A 22500-nucleotide genomic window follows, 5' to 3' on the forward strand; every position below is an offset into this window, starting at 1 on the left:
CTCGTGAATAGCAGACATAATTATGTTTATGTTCCATCTATGTAAGAATTGGAACAAAAATGTGCAAAATCAGCGGTAAGTTTTATTATCTCCAGTCACCCATTTTGATTCATGAGCTGACATAAGCAGCTAAAGTATTGACCATGTGGCTTATGCGTGTGCACTCTGCTGAAAACCCTTTTGAGGTTTCTTAAGACAAAAATACACAACTGATAAAATTGGCCAGTTTATTGCTGCCACTCAGAGGCAAAAAGGTATGTGAAACATAAATTAACCAAACATGGAAAAATTATGATATCATTTTTTAGAACTTACTTTCTCCATTCTGAACTTCTGAATGACATCCTCCTCAACATTTCGACTTTTTAAAATCTGAGGACCTAGAGCAGTTCGGACAAATTCTAAGTGATGATTATTTTATTTTACAAGTCCCCAACTCATACCTGAACTGAATTTTTCAAAGCAGGGTTACCATTAACACATTCTTTACAAACACAGCCCCGGAGGATTAAGATTAAATAAAATGTGGACTAAACTTTTATATACTTACATATTACACACATGATTACATTCACATATCATAAAAATGTAGACGAAACTTTCACATATTTCATGTTGATGAGATATTACAATAACATGTTCATTATTAATCTCATCATTAACATCATATTCATGATCATTATTGCTATCGCCATAGAGATCTTCATCTTGATCATAATCCAATTCCACTCCTTTGATAACAAGTATTGGTAATTTTTCGTGGAAAAGGTTGTGGTTATTCATCGTGGTGAATAACAATAAATAAGCTAAGTTTTTTGTTTGTCTGACCATGTAGTCACGTGTGATGTAGATTGCGACATTTCGACTGCATACTGCTAGTCTTCTTCAGGCGATGTTGTCGACTGGTCATGCGTGATCTCATAAAGCATGATGCTCTGCTGTGATTGGTTGTTTTCAACAGCTATGATTGGTGCATTTCGATCCTTGCTGTTCACTCAGTGGTTTGCTCCCTCGGTGGTCCGCTGTCGCACGGCTCTCCTGTTGTTGTGTTTCTTGATCGTGGGCATCCACGCTTCTGGAATTTCTATTCCACTATCCCTGTTGATGTTGTTAGGGTGAAGTGTTATATGAATAGCCTCTTTAACCCTGCGCGTGTAGTAATAAGACCTCCGCCGTTTCAGAACATGCCCACAACACCGGACACAAGCCACTCTGGAAGGGAAGTAAAGTTTATTGATCGTGAACCTTATTACCACCCGCGCAGGGTTAACGAGGATCGAAATGCACCAATCATAGCTGTTGAAAACAACCAATCACAGCAGAGTATCATGCTTTATAAGATCACGCATGACCAGTCGACCTCATCGCCTGAAGGAGACTAGCAGTATGCAGTCGAAACGTCGCGATCTACATCACACGTGACTACATCGTGAGACAAACGAAAAACTTAGCTTATTTATTAAGTTTTGATAGCTGGACAGGTCAAACCGGACAGTTACACAACCAATCAAAATTACATGTGGTAAGCACATCACGTCTCGAGCCAGTCAAATTGCCTACCTCATGCTTGCCACTCAAAATTAAGGAAAAATTCTTTATTGAGCTGCTTGATTGAATGAAATTAAAAACAAACAGACCAGTAGACTGGTTATCTGGTCCATAAAGTTTTAATCAGATTTGTTGTCTTGTGATTGTTTACTTCTTTTTTTTTTTAACTATTTTTTAAATGTATTAATACAATATACCTACATTTACACAAACGAGTACTCTGGTCATGTGAGCAGACAACAACAACAAAATAGCTGGTTGACATTACACAGAGCAATTAACAATTACTTCTTCAAAATTTGCATTAGATTTTCCCATTTTTTTACATGTTCAGTTACATGTACCTTCCCCATCCCCTTTGTGATATGGGGCTCATTGCTGTATGTTCATAGCAGTGATTGTTTCATTTCTGAGTTTCTCACACAATCATAATTAATTTATTTGATAATCACACTTAATGTTGCACAGATCAGGGGTAATCATGATCGTATTTTCAAATCAGCCTTGCACCGCATGCTTGGCCAATAGTTGAAGTAACTCACTCACTTTAAAAATAATAAACTAAATCGGCTAACTCAATTTTGTACCCAATTCAAACCCTTTAATTGGGAATAAAACGTTTTGCTCTTGATAATTCCATATCATTTAAATGTGAATGTGTCAAATACAATACACAAAGAATCTATATGACTTGGTTCCAACATTGAGTTAGCCGATTAGGTCCATCGGCTATCACATGAGAAAGTTACACAACGACTTTTCTGGAAAGAAGAAAGAACCAAGAATATAAGAAAACAGTAAACGAACCTCCTCCAAATCGTCTTTGTCGTTCTCCAACACAACCTCGTGCGCCATCCTCGAGCACTACAAAGGACTTTAGGATCAACTGGTGATTTCGCAATCTGTGTCACACAATGTCATTTATGTCACGATCGCATGCGTCATGTAACTGATACTGAGACTAACTCGCAAGTTACAAGTCGCCATCGCAAGTTGGAAGTCGCGATCGCAAGTTGTAAGTCACGATCGCAAGTTATAAGTCGCGATCGCAAGTTATAAGTTGCGATCGCGGGTTTTAAGTTGCGATCGCAACTTATAAGCCATTGCAAGTTAATAACTTGCGACGGGAAAATCCACGTGTCCCTTGTGAGCTACCATATTAAACGGATTTAAACGGATACCTAATGGTTTCGAAGTTTAAACGGAAAAGCGTTAGTGTCCGTTTTCCCATCGAGGGTCACATTTGTGTAAACTAGTGTCCAACACAAATCGAAACTAAATGTAAAACATAAAAGATGGCTATTCACTAACATCGTGTACACAATGAAATGTTTGTGCTAATTCTTATGTGAAAGGTGCTTTTCCTTGTGTTACCGTTTGTGTATTCAAGTTTGGATGGGAAAATCGGAAAGTAATATAAAATTTTAGTACATGTACAAGTACAGCTGTTAATTGAGATGAAAGTCCCAACTATAGTGACTACTATGCACTCAAATGAGCACCTACCATTGAACCCTTTAAATTGTTAAGATTCACCTTGTTCATCCACAGAATGCCAATGCCTATAACACACCGTGGAAAACACATATTTTGTAATAGAATCTGTATGTGTCTAATGGACAACTCTCAAAAACGCTAGGAGGATAGGAAGGGGAGAGGGCGCATACTCAAGGAGAGGTGCTCATCCAAGGTATGTCAATAATACATGGAAGTCTCCATAGCATTTAAATATTTCAGGAAAGGGGGGAGACTTGTATGATGTGGAAGTTTCAAACTGAAAAGTTATGACTCTCCACTACTATGAAAACAAACCAGTCATTTGTTATCACTGACTACAACTCAAGTTCAAACTGCTATTGCCTCTTATTTTTGTTCCTTTTATGTTGCGCACAGATACTAGAGCATTGAACCATTTGAGTCATTTTGGTCTCATTTATTCTAAATGAATACATGTAGAAGTCAAAATATGCTGAAAATGTGCTTGTAATCTTCAGGCAGGATTATGAGATCTAGTAACACATACCATCTTATGAACATCTAAGTGAGGTGTCATGAAACTTACCATTGGAGGGACCTGTATGTGTTGGTGAGTCCGTTGTTGGTGTAACATAACAAGATCCTGCCCCTTATATACATGTAGGACAAACAGGGAACTTTCCAGGAGACCCATCTTTGGCAGCATTACAAAGACATGTATTAACATGTGTTTGGTTTGTGATGTAGTCGAATTTCAGTGCTAGCTTCACAGTACTGCACCTGGAGAAAGAAGACAACTGAAGTTTGTATTAAAATGGAACATATAACAGAAAAGAAAAGTACAATTTATAAAGGAGAGCAACTAAATTAATGAATACTAATGGTTCACAAACCTTTCATCTTTCACTTCCATATTTTCATAATGACTGAAAACCTTTTGGAACTGAAATGTAACAGACAAGTACGGTACATTGAATCAGTTGCACAAAAGCAAAGAGGTTCATTTCTTCCTTGAACCTGATACTATGTACTCATTAACATATTGAATGTGCCAATTTTGCTTATTTTCTGTCAGAAATATTCTCAACAGCTTCTGTAAAAACCGAACTAATTAACATTCGCTTTTAAAACAGACAATGTTCAGTAAGACAACTGTCCTCATCTAATAAAGATTTGTTAATGCTCAGGAGAGAATTTATTTGAGTGCAAGAAACTTCAAGAACCTAAACTCATTATAACCTGAAAGTGGATATGCATGATATGAATGAAGCCTGGCAGTGCCCTTGGGCAATAAGAAGCAATACATGTATGTTCTGATTGGCTACACGTACCTAAGTGAGCAAGATGGGCCCCTCTTGCCCACCTAGGATTGCCTGCTTAGATTAATTCCATTGCATGGAGTGGAATTAAAACATTCGTAGTTTTTTGGCAATGTCCACGATGGAGTTGGAAAAAGCAATCTCTCAGTCCATAAAAATGAAGAAAAGGAACATGGCCCGTTTCCAGCTATCTTGTAAATGTTGTCAGTGATGTAATTAGAATGATCTCCAAACTCTAAAAGGGTACATAAAGTTTGTGTGCATAGAAGTAAAGCATGCATTCACCTCCCACACATCAATAAAACCTTATGTGCAACTAGCACTAATTACCAACTAGGAAAACGAAAATTGATTGGCATACATGTAGTTGCACAGTTGCATTAAATATGCAAAAGTACGTAGTTTTGAGCTTATATAACCAATGTAGAGGAAGTAAAAAGACACATGAAAGTTGTTACCACCTCTTTGAATCCATTTGACAGTAAGGATTCATTGTATGAAATTCAATTATTTAAGACTACTGCAAATATGCATATACCTTGCAAAGGGATATACATATAGATAAGCCAGACAGCCCTCTTTAGTGGGTTGAAAAAAATTCATCTTAGTGAGGATAAAGTTTGTTTACATCCATGAGACTGTGTGAAGTGATAGTGCTCATTGCAATCTTCCCTGAGAGTTAAGCTTCAAATGACAGTTTGAGCAGAGTATACATAATTCTTTATAATGAAACATTACAATGAATTGAAACTTCTAGGCCTGAAAATAAACCAGACATTTTCTCTTGTAAAATTCTTTAAGTTATTGAGGATAATAATAGTGTTGTTCATTAAATTGCTCCTTCAAAATGACACTTACTGTACTGCATATTAAGGTACAGTGCTCACCAAAATCTTATTACAAGTTGTCGTTGTTTCGGTAGAAGCTTTAAATTGTAATTTTAAAAAAGTAAAACTAAGATTTGTGCTGCCACTTTGTGCTTGTCCGAATTTGTTCATCGCTCATATGATTAAAGACCAAGTTGGACTTCACTCAGTCCTATTACCATGTATTAATCAGCAATGGAGTAAGAAAAGGATTATTTAACATACCAATTAAGTTGGCATATGAAAGTTTTGTGATATCGTCGTTCAGCTCACTACATACTTTATGTAATGCAACGTAAATTATGGTGACAACTTTAAAATTGAAGGCCGCCATTATAGGTGATTTTTTGAAAATTTGAGCTTGAAGCCCTGCATGGATGTACTTTTCAATTCAAGTAAATGACAGCACACATTAAAACACAGAAAACAAAATGAGAGTGTATCTCTAGCTAGCTGTTTAATATTATTCAAACTTTTTTTCGTCCATACTCACAAGTAACATTCACATAAACTGTTTGGTTCTCTGGTTTACCAAAGCCATTGTATGCTGTACAGGTATAATCTCCTGCATCAGTCCTTTTGATGTTTGTTATAGTCAGCACCTTTCCTTCTCACACCACAACAGTATTTTCTTGGTTCCTTGGCTTCTCTTTGGTCCAAGGGATGTTTGGTTCTGGTCGAACTGATGCTTAACATGTTAACTGCAAGTTGCAGTCTTCAAGAACAGTTTGGTTACCTATAATCCCAGTGATTTTTGTTGGAACTAAGAGCGATCAAACAATTACAAGAAAACTCCATGGATAATTAAATGGCATGTGCACACATAAGCAATATGCAAAAGTGATAATACTGTTAACATGATTTTCAAAAACTCATTAATTATTCATAAGCCCATTAACCTATCAAATGGTAGATAATACATCACGTGCAGTGACTTTATATCGATAAACCTCATCCTTATTAGTATGCGGTGTTTTATCAGATATAAAGACACTGCACGTGACTTATTACACAGTAAATTTATTTTTGCACCAAATTAATAGTACAGTTGTGAAATACACATCTGGAAAAATTCTCTATTCCATTAGTACAGTAATCTGGTAAAGGCATATTAGACAATACATCATCTGAAACTTCGAATTCAAGATCAGTTGGCAGAAGTGACTCCAACATGTTTTCGCTAACCTCTGCGCATGCTAATTTCTAACGTTCACAAAAGCATAATTGTTATGAACTCTCTTGACACACGCTTTTCCAAGAATGTTTTTGAAGCCGTTCAAAAAATTCACAGCACGTGTTTCATCGGGTCAAAAACCACTCGGCCACGCCTCGTGGTTTTAAACCCGATAAAACACTCCTGCTCGTTTTTTAAACATTATATAAATGTTCTTCGCGAACCTTCCACATGCAAATGAAATCCACACATATTGTGATTGTGCAAATTATACAAGAGCAGTCCCTAGAGTATGACCCATTATGAGTGCTTTATTGTGCACAAATGTCTGCCTTAAAAAATTTGGTGGACTTTAAAAGGCCTCAAAACTTTTCTGAACACTCTTCCCTGCTCAAACTTAGCATTATTGCTTTTAACTGCAGTTTCCAATAAATAATTCGGTTGAAATTGATATTGAGACCCACCGGAGCTATTTACAAATTATTTTCAAAAATAATTTCTTTAGCGATTTAAGCCCACAGTGTAAATATCTAATTATAATGTGTCACCATAAATGACTCCTGCAATGGTTTTTCCAGAAAAACATCATGGTTCTTGATTTCAATCCTGGGAACATCTCCTAGTTTCAGTTGCATATGGTGATCTTTGTTATAACTCTGCATAAAAAAGTATGCAGTGAATGGGTAAAGATAAATGGAAAGTAGTCCTTGACTGTCAACCAAATAGGAGGTTGGGGTGTAAGAGCAACAAATGAAAGAAATCCCAAGAGGAATGGTGAAAAAGTCTCACTGAAATGAAGAAGGGCTTGCAGTTTAAGCAGTCTTCCTTGATAGCATGTAGCCAGCTATCATGAAGAGGTGCTGCTGCTGCAAGTTCAACCCACTTACAACTTGAAATCAAATTTGCTGTCCAGTGGAATTGAACCATAGTCTATCATGTGAAACTGCTACATACTTGAATAGTTCCTGCAAATTATGGTTTTTCTGAGAGTCTCCTAGGACTCTATAAAAATATATATCAATTTTAACGTTAAAATTACCCTATCTTTATTGTTAAGCCAACAAACCACCGTTTCAGGTAAAGTTTTTGAGTTTATTTTTCTCGAGTGCTAAATAAACAAATCGCTATTTACAAAGATACCAGCTCTGTCGACGTGTTTTTAGCTGAAATCGGCCTGTTGCTTATATTGTTCTTTAATTTACAATCTATACCACTGGCATAACTCTAGAGTAAATTACATGTAACTATAAATGTTGTTGTGAATACGTGAGCGTGAGCTAAATAGAATCTTCGCACACATAACATATTCGAAGAATGTAGCTGTCGCAAGAAAATACTCGCTTGTGCATGAACCTCGTGTATACATTCGATGTTTTGCTCTGTTGCTTTTTAGATTTCTACCAATGTCACTGTAATTAAGGGCCTGTTTACATGGAGGTGGGGACCCCAGGTAGGTGAGGTAACCCGCCCAGCCGTGGTCGAAAAATAAAACGTGTTTACAACCCCTGGGTGCTGGGGGTGAGGTTTATTGAGGTTGTTGTTACGCTTGCAATTAGGAACGTTGAGCCTAGGCGTCCTAAGCTCACGTCTCGAGAAAGATGAAATATTAACTCTTGGACTCGTATGTGATTTATTCACGAAAGCGTCACGCGTTGTGTTACGCGGTGTTAGGTTACGCGAGGAACCATTGACTTAATACGTTATAAGGAATAGTTTGAAATATGGTCGATTTACAACGCTAAATATTCCGAAATGTGAACGTTTTACACTCCTCGTGTGTCCGTTGCGGTTTCTCGTAATTTCTGCCATGAGACGGCTAAGAAGTGTACAAAGTTTTAAAACACACGTTTCGCTTTTGAGCTTTTTGCCACGAACGCGACCCCGGTTGGGCGGGTTACCCCACCTAAACACGTTTACGTGGCAATTAACTGTCACCCCGGCTGACAGGGTTACCTTTCCTGACAGACCAGGCAACCTGCCTTGGTGGGTCACCCCACCTATCATATAAACGTGATCAAAAGAAAATAAGAAACTATATGGACAGGCGGTTTACCCCACCTACCAGGGGTTCCCCACCTCCATGTACACACGCCCTAAAATAGCATGTTTGTGTACTCTACCTTTTTTTCGGCTGGTGCATCAAATTTTATTGGTCACGCAATAAGCATGCTATAGCGTGCATTTTCACGGAGTTCGGCTATTTTCTTTGCTGTATTCCTATTGCAAATCACACGCTGTTGGGACAAAACTCGAAGTGTTTGGTCTCTACTTCTGTTTTGATTCATTTAAATCTATCAATTTTAACTTAAAAATTACCCTACCTTTATTGTTAAGAGAACAAACCACCGTTTACGGTAAAGTTTTTTTAGTTTATTCTTCTTGTGTGCTAAATAAACAAATCGCTGTTTACAAAGATACTAGCTCTGTCGACGTGTTTTTAGCTGAAATTGGCCTGTCGCTTATATTGTTCTTTAATTTACAATCTATACCACTGGCGTAACTCTAGAGTAAATTGCATGTAACTATAAATACTACTACCAAAAAAAACCATGTGAGGTATTTCTGATTTCCACAACTGATTTACCACAGTGGCCTCGGAGGTAACACATATCATTAAAATTTTGATTAGCACACTTCACAGAAAAACCACAGAGCAAGCAACAGGAATATAAAAAATTCCCTAAACTTTCTTGAAAATATACCACTCTTGTTTAAAATTGAGTAGAAGTTTTATCAGAGTGGTAGGATTTAATACCTGATGTACTGGCTCAAGGAGACATCCTCCCTTTTGAAAGGTAATGCTCTGGTCAGTTTCAGTTTTGCGGATAGAGCAATTTTCCTATTTTATCCATTGAAACATGGTTTGTGGTGGTTATGCTTCATTAATACTCTTTTTTTTGCAAAGTTTCTGCACATGGTATATTTAATTTTCTCACGTAAGATATACAGTGTATGCAAGTGTTGATGATGCTTTGCCTCTATCATCACTTTAAGAAGAAAACTGAAATTTGACACCAGAAAATCAAATCTCTCCAACCAAAGAAATGAGAAAAGCAACTTGGAAAAAAAGGAAAATATCATGGGATTAAGTTAGTGAAAACTCAAAAAAAAAAAACAAAACTGCTTGAAGTGTGAGTAAGTTGCAATTTGTCTTAATTTTGAAACTGATCGGGTTATGGGGTGGGTTTCCTTTACTAATCCTACAGAGAGGTAAAGTAAAAGCTAAACACTTCCGACTACTTTTGATACTCAAATGAAAAGTACTCTATTGACTGTATGAGTGGAGAAACTGAAGAAAGTTGTGATTGCTCAGTTTTGATCTACTACATTATGTCTCTGTGTTCAGTTTTTTGTATGGTGTTTGTATGATCACTCATGATGATTGTCCAACAGCATTTATCTTCTATTACAAATGCAAGTTTTCCAGTCTATAGTGATCAACAACTTTTCCATTAAATTCACCTTGAATGCTAACAATTAATTTCTACATTTACATTCATTTTATCTATTTCTTTTCTATAATTTTTTTCTAAAATTAGGTCATTCTTAAAGTTAGCCTCCTTAAAAAAAAAACAGCAACATGTTATGTGTTAAAAAATCTGAAGGATCCGCAACTTACCTAGCACTTGCACCTGAATTGCACATACCCAAACATCAGAATTGGAAGCAATTAACTCACAGGTAAATGTTCCGTTAGCCTTATCGTCAGCAGCAGTCACGGGAGAGATAAACAGAGAAGCACTTTGTGGAGTGAAGTTTCCACTGAACCGTTCCTGAAATTTATCGCTAACAACACCAGTTTGTCCATTTTGATAGTTGACTATACCAGCACCATTGAATTTTAAGAACAAGTCTCTGTAAGAATCTAACATCTTGGGAAATGAAAATTTTCAACCCTCCTTCAAATTTTGCATGCAGTTAGGCACTCAGGGGGATGAACAAAAATGCCCTTTTTAAAGGTTGCAGCACCCTTGTTGCCATGGCAACAACGGCTGGCATGTTCGAGGCCTGGGGCCTCATTTTCATACAAAAACGTCGCAAAAAAGAGAGTGAAATGTTTATTTCTCTATCTCAAGCTAAATACAACATTACAAATTGGCACTTCTATCATAGATAGTGACATTATTCGTCTTTATTTTGGTACATTTAATTTTCTTTAGGAATGAAAGTGAACACACCAATACATTATTTATCTCGGTAAAGTTTAGGTCATTTTGTTGTCGGGTAAAACAGAGAAAATATTTATCTGAATTTCTCCGAGAGTACACCGATTCTGGAACTGAAACTGCCCACCTAGCTGGTTATAATATTCTAGTTTTTAAATATGTAAAAAACTCTGCGGGCCTGCCTCTACTTTTATAGGGGTAGTTCGGGAAAAAAGCTCAAAAATCAGATATTGGATAATTTGGCGATGTTTACATCTAATGTTCTCAACAACAAATGTTTCAGATAAATGACACGTGCGAGGCTTTGAAAGAATGTTATCTTATGAGCAATATCCCAAAGAGAAATCTCGCCTCTGGCTGTCAATGGACAACTCGACGTAACTACAAGCATATACCTCAAATCGTGTGCATACCATCCAAATTCCGAGTGCTGCACCTTCTTTCATGGGAATTTGAGCTATCCGAAACCCTTTGAAGATACACTGTTATACTTGTATGTCATTTGAAACATGTTGAAGTCGACTGATCTACACGAAACTATCCTCACACCGGTCATTTGTCATAAACATGTACCTTATCACTACAGCGTGACGCTGTATTTTTCCGTGAAGTTTCCATCGGTCGCTCCATAGAAGACGAGAAATGGATATTTTTCATATAAGTCAGCAGATTTCCGCTTTCTGAAGTAACTGCCCCTATAAAAAGTAGTGTCAGGCCCGCAGAGATTTTTCCGTATTTAAAAACTAGAATATTAGGAAAGTATTGAAACTGCCGTAAAATTAATGTAGCTCCATTTCAGTGTAGCGGGAGGTCTTTCATAAAAATTTAAATTGATAGCGGGGAGCACTTCGTTTGGATCTGATGTTGTCCTAGGCAGAGGAGGTTCAAACCATATGACACTTCCACCATCTGAAGCAGAATATTTTAGAACGCAGTTACATTACATCAGTTCATGCTTTCGATTTCATCAAAACGGTAAAAGATTTCCTTCGATTTTAAATTTTAAAAAAAAACATACAATCTTTAAGGTACAACTAACAGCTGCTGTCAATATAAAAGTCATTGGAAAAAGTACATCAGGATGATAAACCTAGTTCAGACTCGAAAGACGAAAGTAAACACAAAACAAAACAAAATCCCAGTAACCTGAGAGCCGAGGTAAAAGTAAAATCCATGCTAAGACAAATTTCAAATGACAAATCATTCTAGAAATGTCTTTCATTTCCAAAGATGAGTGTACTAAGCTCAGCGAAAAAAACATCTCTGAAAGTAAACGATGACGAGGGAACAAATTCATTTCGAAAGTGTCGGGAACTGACACGAGAAGCAATTGGCTCTGAACAACAATAGCGTTTTATAAAATAAGCTCAGTTATGCACGCATTCTGATTGGTTCTCACTTATGATCTATTGAAGGGCAGACGTATAGATAACGTCATTATTAAAACTTTTTTCCGTATATTTTAATTCTTTATTATATAAAACAAGTTGCCGTGTGTCTGTTAAGTAATAGATCACAGAGGACGTCAAGATGTGGTAAGAACATCAGTGACACACTCGGCTGCGCCTCATGTACCACTTTTTTGTTCTTACCATGTTTTGACGTCATCTGTGATCTGTTACTCAACAGACGCACGGCAACTTGGAATCTATTTGTTAGTTAGATAGAGGTTCTGATTGGTTTAGGGGTGCTTGGGCAAGATCTGGTAAGAATAAATAAAAACTTGAAACACGAGTTGAAGAGTTGTTTTACAAACGACCAGGAGTCTATTGAAGCCTTTCAATTTAAATAAACTATGTGACTTTATAAGATAGAGGAAATATGCTTGGAATTTTTCTTTTGGAAAAGAAAATCGAAAGAGGCGAGAGGCGGAAAGACTTCCGTGTTCGAGGACTTCCTGGATCGATGTTGTCCCAAGTTTACTTCTGCTTTCCTTATTGAGCCAATTCTGAAGCCGTTTTAGCAATGAATGTTCACAGACTTTTTAGTTATTTCCTCATTAATCACCGTCTGGAGCGCGAATAACCGAGCTTTAATGAGGTTGCGGGTCTGTTGAAATTGTTGCTCAATTACTTGTTTAAAAGATGTATTGATTTCGCCAAGCCACCCGATTCGCTCGTACTTTATTTACCTGTGTATAATACGCACTTTATTTCTATAAAAATAACCGTCAAAACTGCGGTGTGTATTATACTCAGATTTTATTGTTTATCAGGTGCGTCCTAATTTGCATACGTTAAAAACACAACAAAGAAAGTCAGTGGCGGATCTAGGGAAGTGGCTCGAGGGGTCCGGGTCCCCCCTTATTTTAGGCAGGAGCCCAGGTAAGAAAAAAAAAAAACGAAGAAAGAATCGCAGTAGGAAGAAAAGCCGGCAGGGCAAGTGACAAAATTCATGAATAAATTTAGTGGAGTAATTAAGAAACACGTGACGAGATAAACATCACAATCCCACCGTATTATACTGTAATCGCAAGTGATCAGAAATTCGCTATGGCAACGAAACTTACTATGGCTAAACGTCAACGCTACACCGTGTCTGGAAAACTCAGAATTATCCAGTGTGCAAAGCAAAATGGAAACCGTGCTGCTGAACGAGGTTTCGAAGTCTCGGAATGTAGCGTCAGGTTGTGGCGAAAAACTAAAGAGAACTTGGAAAAGATACACATATCCATGATCCATGTTGTGAGGTGTAGTCTATACACACTCATCAAACTGATATGGCACGAATCCTCCAACCCAAGAGTATATAATATCCTACGTGCCCTAAATGACTAAAAATCACATGCACACACCCCTTAAGTCAGCCAACTCTTCCAAAATTGCGAAAAATAAACTTTACTTCGTTCTGAGTGTAGAGCAAATTACATGTGTGCTTGCAAGAAAAACATTATGCTCAACGCTCTTGCTTTTTCCTCTGTGTAAAAATGGGGTAGGTTTTACTGACATTGTACACTTTGAAGTTGAGAAAAGAACTTCATCAATTTAAGAAATTGTGTAGAGGTGATATATACAGTTACAAGAAAATAAAGAAGGATGTCTCTGAAATAAAACCACAAGATAACATACTGACAAACGAAAACGCCTAACGGCCAGAGTACACATGAAATCGGATTTCACTACATAATTGAAAAGGTGACTGGAGGAGATTGTGCTCCATAAATCTTCACCTTCCAAACTTCCGGGTAGTGAGGTGATCTACCTCCTGCGTGAATCATATTATTATGATTTTCGCACAGGAATTGCTCTGGACTGCAGTTGAGGCATCCGCCGCAAGCCTCTTCTTCACAAAAAGGAATAACGCACATCTGACCTTAAGGCAAAGCCAATTTAGCGTGTTGCAAGCTTTCATTATGCTAATCTTAAGGGGTTGCTTGTTTCTTGCCTAAGCACCCTAAACCAATCAGAACCTCTGTCTGAAATACTAATATTTTTCGTAGCCAATCGCTTCTCGTGTCAGTTCCCGACACTATCGAGAGGAAGTAATGTCCGCCCTTCATCGCTTACTTGCAGCGATGATGTTTTCGCCGAGCTCAGTACACTCATCTTTGGGCCTGAAAGACATTTCTAGAATGATTTGTAATTTGAAATTTATCATAACATGGATTTTACTTTCACCTCGACTCTCAGGTGATGTATTTTACTGAGATTTTGTCGCGTCTGAACTTAAGGTTCATCAGCAGAATGTACTTTAGTTAGATGACTTTGATATTGACAGCAGCAGACTGTAATACCTCTAAGATTGTAAATTTTTTTGAAAATTTAAAATCGCTGGAAATCTTTTATCGTTTGATGAAATCGAAAGCATAAATTGATGTGATGTAACTGCGTTCTAAAATATTCTGCTTCAGGTGGCGGAAGTGTCACATGGTTTGAACCCCCTCCAGTTAGGACAACATCAGATCCAAACGAAGTGCTCCCCGCTATTAGTTTAAATTTTTATGAAAGATCTCCTGCTACACTAAAATGGAGCTACAATTTTACGGCAGTTTCAATACTTCTGGTTATCTTAAAATTCAATGGTGCTGGTATAGTCCACTATCAAAATGGACAAGCTGGTGTTGTTAGCGATCAATTTCAAGAACGGTTCGGTGTAAGCTTCACCCCACTAAGTGCTTCTCTGTTTATCTCTCACGTGACTGCTGCCGACGATAAGGCTTATGGAACATTTACCTGTGAGTTAATTGCTTCCAATTCTGATGTTTGGGTACGCGCAATTCAGGTGCAAGTGCTAGGTAAGTCTGAAAGTGTCGCTGACATTTTAGAGATTCACACTTCAGTATGATTGTAATGTACTATTGACTAGCTTTGTCCTTTGGACCCAGTGAAAGTGTAAACAGACCTTTAAGACAAGAACATATATGTAATTCTTAGCGCAAAAAACTTCAACTTCCCTTTCATCAAATTTATATATTAATTGGAATTGATGGTAGTGAATAACCATCAATGTACCACAAGTACTATGTACTGTACGTTGGTGTGCATGACACGTTTAATCCATGGTAGTTTTAATGTTATAATGCACTGTTTTATGTAGTATTGAACCACGACACGACACGACACGACACGTTTAATCCATGGCAGTTTTAATGTTATAATGCACTGTTTTATGTAGTATTGAACCACGTTTGTCCTACACCATGTGAGGTTTGCGAAAGAGCAAAATATCCTTTGTGGAACAAACAACAAAAGCGCATCAAAGAAAAAGCTCAAAATTAGGCTTTGTTATATGATAAATGAAAAAAAAGATAATCCGCCAGAGGAACCCAAAACATCCTCATGCTTTCACGAGAACAGTGTAACCAAACAATAAAGCAAATAATGCTTGTAATTATACTTAGATCACCCCTTTGGCAGGAAATAGTTACGAGACTGATAACAACAGTGTTAAGGGTGATTATAAACAATTATTGGCGAGACCTTGATTATTCTGGATATCACAAAAACGAATCTAATAATTCTTTTCTTATACTTTGAACAAAATAAATCAAAGGGCTCTTGGAGCCAGCTCATTCATGTTATGGCTCAAGTTGAATATAGGTACAGTTGAATTCAGACGAATTGTGAACTTTCAAGACTTATGAAGAAAATTCTCTCCTATTTTTGGGCAGTTGTGTGATAAAAAAACTTGTACATTTGTCATGATGAGAACTGGTAAAAAGGTTGTTAGGATGGGCAGAGGTCATTAGGCAGACAGTGTCCTTTTTGTTGGTGTATGTGTTTGTGTGGTGAAGGGTGGGCTGGGTGGGCATAATCAGGCATCAAATATTGCTCTAGCTGCAAAATATTATTAACCCTCATCTTTCACTATCATTTACACTATTGTGAAATATTCCTTTCCTGTTTCTTGATATCTTTTTTTTCAACAAAGCAGCCATTGTATTTGGTTTTTAACGAAGCAGCCACAATTGTTCTTAATAGAATCTCAAGCCTTCATATGGTCTGCTTTCCACATTAAATAATACTTGCATAGTCACCATGCAAACATATGAGAGATAAAACCACCAGAAAAGTAAACAAATGGCCATGCAGTCATGAAAGCAACTCTTCACTTTTCCCTATAAAAATTCACTGGTTCCTAATGTACAAAGCCAATAACAATATTAGGCACATGGAGAAATCGGTGTTTGTACACTCCTGAATGTTGAAAATATATCAAAAATGAAGGAACAGTTTTGGTCTCGGTCGGTATTTTTGTCAACAAAATGTACACATATCAGTTAAAATGATGAAACGTACAGACTACAATTATTTGCACTATTCCACAATAGTTCAAATAATCATGAAAGATGTTTGTGGAAAAGTGATTGCGTGACACTCGGTAAGTTGTAAGATGAAATGCTATGATGTATCAGACAAAAAAACAGTATAAATTCTCAGTCTGTATTTTGTACCTAGTCTGCTGTCTGCATTTTGTACCTAGTCTGCATTTTGTACCTAGTCTGCATTTTGTACCTAGTCTGCATTTTGTACCTAGTCTGCATTTTGTACCTAGTCTGCATTTTGTACCTAGTCTGCATTTTGTAAACAGTCTGCAGTCTGCATTTTGTACTGACCAGATTGATATTTCTGTTTTTGTTTGAGTGAGCCTCAAGTCAGGACTAACTGAAGACGAATGCAAATGCACAGCTTACCAATAAGGTTACCTCTGATGCTGTTTTGCATGGTCACAGCAAGTGTTGAAATGAACCCGCTACGGGTCCCCTAGATGTGAACATTTCGGCTTCTCGATTCAAGTTGTAATTTTTGAAGTTCAGAAATGTGATTTGTGGTTATTATTTTTATTAAACCATATAAACATTTTATTTCTTTCCACTTGAGTTTCTGAGCTTCATCAAAATTAATTTTGACTTTCACCAAGTGGGGAGGGGTAGCATGCGAGACTTAACTTCTGTTCACGATTCACAATGCAACTTGCGTCCACAGTTGATAACTTCTGTCAACATCTGTTCCACCGTGATACCTCATTCATTGCTTTCAGCATCAATGAGCTAAAATTATGGTCAAGACAGTAAGTGGAATCGATAATTTATATCTAAAATGTATAAAAATTTACAAATCAGGAAGCAACACAAAGTAAACAAGTGCACAATCTTGACATGATTTCCCTGAAATGTCATGCGCTGCAGTTGTACATGTGACCTTGAGTGTCCTTGACATGATTATTGTATAATCTGCAGTTAGATAATGACCCAGGCATTGACTTCAAAAATTCGCTGTTTGCTTTTGTCCAATCAGCAAAGTGATAGTGAGTGGAATGTATAATAATACCAGTGATTACAGTTGGTTGTGATGTTGGTGTGATCACATAGCAATAGTAAACTTGGTGGATCCTACAGATTTTCTAACACTTAGCATGTTGCTGTTTTTCTCATTTGGTTATCAAAAGTAAAGGAAAAGCCACCCCATTAAATACCCAATCAGATTCAAATCTAAGACAAATTGCATCTTGGTCACTGATGTGTTTACTCACACTTCAAGCAGTTAAACTTGGTTCTTATTTTGAGGTTTTACAAGCTCCATCCCTTTGATATTTTCCTTTCTTTCCAAGTTACTTTTCTTATTTCTTTGGTTAGAAGGATTTAATTTTTGAGTTCCAAATTTAATTTGTATAGCAGTACAATACTGTAGTTTTCTCATATCTTTGAATTACAAATACCTCACATGGTTTTCTTGGTTGCATGGTCTTGCAGGAGTATTTGGGTCTAATCTCAAGGCTGTTAAGTTTACAATATACCCTGGTAATATATTTAGGAAAGACACTGTGACTTGCCTGAAAACTACATTGTACAATGAATAGCAATATTTAGTTGTGGCACCCTCCACTATTTAAAAGTTTTCCTATAACCCTTCCCCACTTGAAGGTTCCTGGTGTTACAAAATAAGCAACAAACATTGTTTGAATAGGCAGGACTTGCTAGTAACTTATGAGTGATGAATCACAAGATTTCTGTATATTATGTTAAGTGGAGGGTTGTCAATCACCTACTTTTGCCACTCATTGAAGGTATGGTTTTTTTTCTCTTAATTTTTGCACACATATAGTATCATGCTTTTAATTAAACCTACAGTACAGTAATGCTAGTTGATACACAACAATTCTCTAGGGAGTCTGTACTAGAACTATCTAGCAGTTTCACATGAGAGACTATAGACTATGGTTTAATTCCACTGGACAGCAAATTTGATTTCAAGTTGTTAGTGGGTTGAACTTACAGCAGCAGCACCTCTTCGATAGCTGAATGCATGCTATCAGGAGGGAAGATTGCTTAAACCATGAGCCCTTATCCATTTCTGCAAGTTTTTTTTGCCATTCCTCTTGGGATTTCTTTAATTTCTTGCCCTTACACCAAACCTCCTCACAGTTCACAGCCAAGGACTATTTTCCATTTTATCTTTACCCATTCACAGCCTACTTTTATATGCAGAGATGAAGCAAAGATCATTATATGCAACTGAAACTGGGAGATGTTTCCAGGATTGAAATAAAAAACCATGATGTTTTGCTGCCAAAAAAATTGCAGGAGTCATTAATGGTGACACGTTATAATTGGCTATTCACTCTTGTCAGTGGGCTTCAATCCCTTAACAAATTATATTTTAAAAGAATGTGTTTGTAAATAGCTGCCGTGGGTCTCAATATTTGTTGGAAGCTGCAGTTAAAAATAATAATGCAAAGTTTAAGCTGTGAAAAGAATTCAGGAAAGTTTAGTGGCCTTTTAAAAGTCCACCAAATTTCTTAAGGCAGACATTTGTGCACATTAAAGCACTCATAATGGATCATAATCCAGAGACTGTTCTTATATAATTTGCTCAGTCACAACATGTGCAAATTTCATTTACATATATATGCAAGGTTTGTGAAGAGCATTTAAAAATCATGTTAACAGTATTATCACTTTTGCTTGTTGCTTATATGTGTACATGCCAATCAATTATCCTTGAAGCTTACCTATGATTGTTGGATCACTCTTAGTTCCAATAAATATCACTGGGATTAGAGGTGAACCAACTGTTCTTGAAGGTGATAACTTGCAGTTAATCTGTGAAGCATCAAGTCGAATAGAACCAAACATCACTTGGACCAAAGAGAAGCCTGGGAACCAAGGAAATACTGTTGTAGTGCAAGAAGGAAAGGTGCTGAATATAATAAAAATCAACAGGACTGATGCTGGAAATTATACCTGTACAGTATACAATGCCTTTGGTAAACCAGAGAGCCGAACAGTTTATGTGAATGTTACTTGTGAGTACCTATGCATTGAAAAAACGTTGAGTATAATGTTGAACAGAGATGCACTTTCCTCATATTCTATGCTGTAATATGTGATGTCAATTACTTGCATTAATGTTTGGCTAAGTACATCCATGTTGGGCTCCAAGCTCAATTTTTCAAAAAATTGCCCTTTGGTGACCTTCAATTGTAAAATAGTCACCATAAAACAATAACAACAACAAAAAATCACATCAATCAGGTAGCAATATATTTTGTGCTGCACTACACTTAAGTTATTTAGTGATTCAAATGACACAGTCACAACACTTTCATTTGCCAACTTGGTATGTTCATTCCCGTGCTGATTAAAAGATTGTAATGATGGTCAAGAGAGTGAGAATGAAGAATTACTCTGATGTCTGGGAGCAGAAACAATTTACTACAAAGTTGCTGAGACACAGTAATAATTAATCATGTGTAATAAATTTTAGTCTATTGCTCAGCTAAGTTATCTCTTGCTTATACTGATGAGCTGGAATTAAGCAGTATTAGGTCCAGTTTGATATAGGGAATAACATCTAATTAAAGGCTAGATGGTTAGGTTAGGTGGTACTGGAGCCTACTTTGGCCTTTTTGGAACTGGCCCTTTGTCAAGGATTTTACTTTTCACAACTTTTAATCTCCTGTGGCATAACATAATAGAATACATAATTTATAATTGCTTCCTTTTGGTTGCAAAGCATCCCCAAGTATTAGATATACCATCGAAAACTTTTGGAATCAAAATGCTGATGAAAACATATTTTTCATTGCTTGGAAAATGTAAGTAGTCTTAGCTATTGTATAGAGTTCTTTCCCAAGTGGTAGTTGATGTAAGAAACATCGACTAAAGGATAATTCATTAATAATTCGTCCAAGGATCAATAAATTTGTCACATTTTTGTCTTCCTTTTTTTAATCTGGTGGTTACCAATTTACAACTTTTTTTGAAAGTTTAGTCACCAAATATATTTTTCACTTGCCATGGAGACAAAAGTGGTCGCAGCTTGAAGCACTACCATGTTCCGGAAGGTGTTGCCAACCCCTGTAGATGTAAACTCCTCTTAAAATTAAGATTAGATGTTGTGTTAGGAGACTCTAATGCTCCACTATCTGTGTCAGCAAATATGTTCAGTTGATGCTGATTTGAAAATCTCTAACAATCCACTTTGACATTTGTGACAAGATCTCACCTCAAAGATTTGAAGTACAGTATCACCTCTATGGTTTTCTGACTGTCAACCTAAAAAATTTCTCTATTTAATTATTGTATATGATAAAAATTTGATTACCATTAATTTATTAAACATGTATCTATGAATAACTAGAGTATCACCCAGATAACATCCAGACATTAGTAATTTCATTAAAACCACAGTACACAAATTAGGAGAACGTTTTGCAAACCCATGTAAAAATCCAACGACAAAACATCAGATGTACTAGATAAAGAGCACCCTCTTGTATGTAAGTCTACTGGTGTGTCTGGATCCCTTAGCTATTGAAGACAAGTCACTCAGATGTATCTTTGTGTAGATGCTGTTTTCTAATCTGATTTTTTTATTTTCCAATTTGATGTACAGATCCAGCCACAATTGTTAAATTTCAAACTGAGTATACTGTTGGTGTACAACAAAGTGTAACTCTTAACTGTGAAGCAGAAGGAAACCCTCCACCTACTTACACTTGGATTCCATGTAATGACCCAGAACAACTTTGTAACAAAGAAACTCTTGATATTTCACAAGTGCCCAACGATGCCAGCTATACCTGCAGAGTTGTCAATGTACATGGACCTGATACAAAAACTGCAATCATTTGTAAGTTACATTGAAGTCCTTCATATACAACTGTATTAAGCTTCATACTTGTACCAACATGAAATTTTGATGGAGTTCTAAGAGTTGAACCAGGGACTTATCAAAAGGAATACCTGTACCAATAAACATAATTTTGAAAAATCTGGTAGCATTTAATTGTGCAAGATTTTCCAGCATTTTGTTAGTTGTAAATTATTGGCATGCTTTGTTCTTATGATGTAATGAGATTGTACATGTGTATAGAGGAAGATAGATTTTAGAGCCATTATCCCACTTCACAGACATTGCAGGAAATGTGATTAACATAACCATTATCATTACAAGTGAAAACTGCACAGACAAAAAATACAACAAATCCTTGTTACTGAGGAAATTGGAAGAAGAGGTAACTATATTTAATAAAATATTGCCTATACTCAGTTTATTATTTAATATCTATCTATTCATTAAATAGCTGTGAATAGATGAGAGTCATATATGTGAAATGCAGATAAAGATGTGAACATGAAAGCAATCTTCACGGTAATGAACACTACTCGAGCTGAGTAGTGAAATAAGGCCTGAAATAAATTCAGGCTTGTACAGAATTTGAACCCATGACCTCTGCGATATAGTGGTGTGGATTATTCATCACTTCACAGGTTTATTTATTTTACATGTAATGATCAGCTTCCAGTTGGCTTGTTAGCTCAGTCAATAAATCACTGCATCAGTTTCACCAAGGTTATGGGTTCAAATCGTGTAAAGACCTGAATTGTTTTCATGTCTTATTTTCACTACTGCTTAAGTAGTGTTCATTACTGCGAAGATCACTTTCATATGCATCTATTTGTGTTAGTTCAGGGTCAGAGACTGATGTGCAGACTGTATATTGATTGAAAGGAAATTCAGCTTCTGGAGAATGTGTGAAGAATATTTTGTTTAATTTTACAGTGCTTTTTATATTTCAAGATTACATTCAGTCTCTTAACCCTTTAACTCCCATGAGTGACCATGACAGAATTTTCCCTACAATATTAGTACAATATCAACCAGATAAGTGATGAGAATAAAGACATATATCAATTTGGGGATAAGTAGTTGATCCAATACTAAATTCCCTGAACTAGCATTATAAGAACTGTATTGTTGACATTAAAAAGAATTGAAATTTGATCTGGGAGTTAAAGGGTTAAAGTTTTGTCAGACCTTGTGCTTAAAAGGCCTTTTACAATCTTCTTATGATTCAGTGTTTGCTTATGCTTTGTATTTAGGGCAATAATTGGTCAGGTGCTTTTTTGTGACATATACGAAGCATATGACAACAAGAGAAGCAACTTTTTAATTGAAGTAGCACTTTTTAAGAAACAGACTCATTAATACTCATAGAACTATTCT

At 36.5% G+C, this 22500-nt stretch overlaps 1 protein-coding gene across 1 annotated transcript in view; it reads left to right on the top strand.

The window, feature by feature from the left end:
* Positions 1-13988: 13988 nt before the first annotated feature.
* Positions 13989-22500, top strand: part of LOC149043976 (fibroblast growth factor receptor 1-A-like) — a 19137-nt gene continuing 10625 nt past the window's right edge. The window contains exons 1-5 of the mRNA XM_089209170.1: positions 13989-14178; positions 14400-14783; positions 19025-19294; positions 20887-21123; positions 21405-21508. Of these exons, the coding sequence (XP_089065296.1) occupies positions 14034-14178; positions 14400-14783; positions 19025-19294; positions 20887-21123; positions 21405-21508 (1140 nt within the window). The 5' untranslated portion in view covers positions 13989-14033. The remainder of the gene's footprint in view (positions 14179-14399; positions 14784-19024; positions 19295-20886; positions 21124-21404; positions 21509-22500) is intronic.

This window comes from Pocillopora damicornis, chromosome 6 (assembly GCF_964200805.1).
Source record: "Pocillopora damicornis chromosome 6, jaPocDami1.2, whole genome shotgun sequence".
In the NCBI taxonomy this organism is placed as follows: domain Eukaryota; kingdom Metazoa; phylum Cnidaria; class Anthozoa; order Scleractinia; family Pocilloporidae; genus Pocillopora; species Pocillopora damicornis.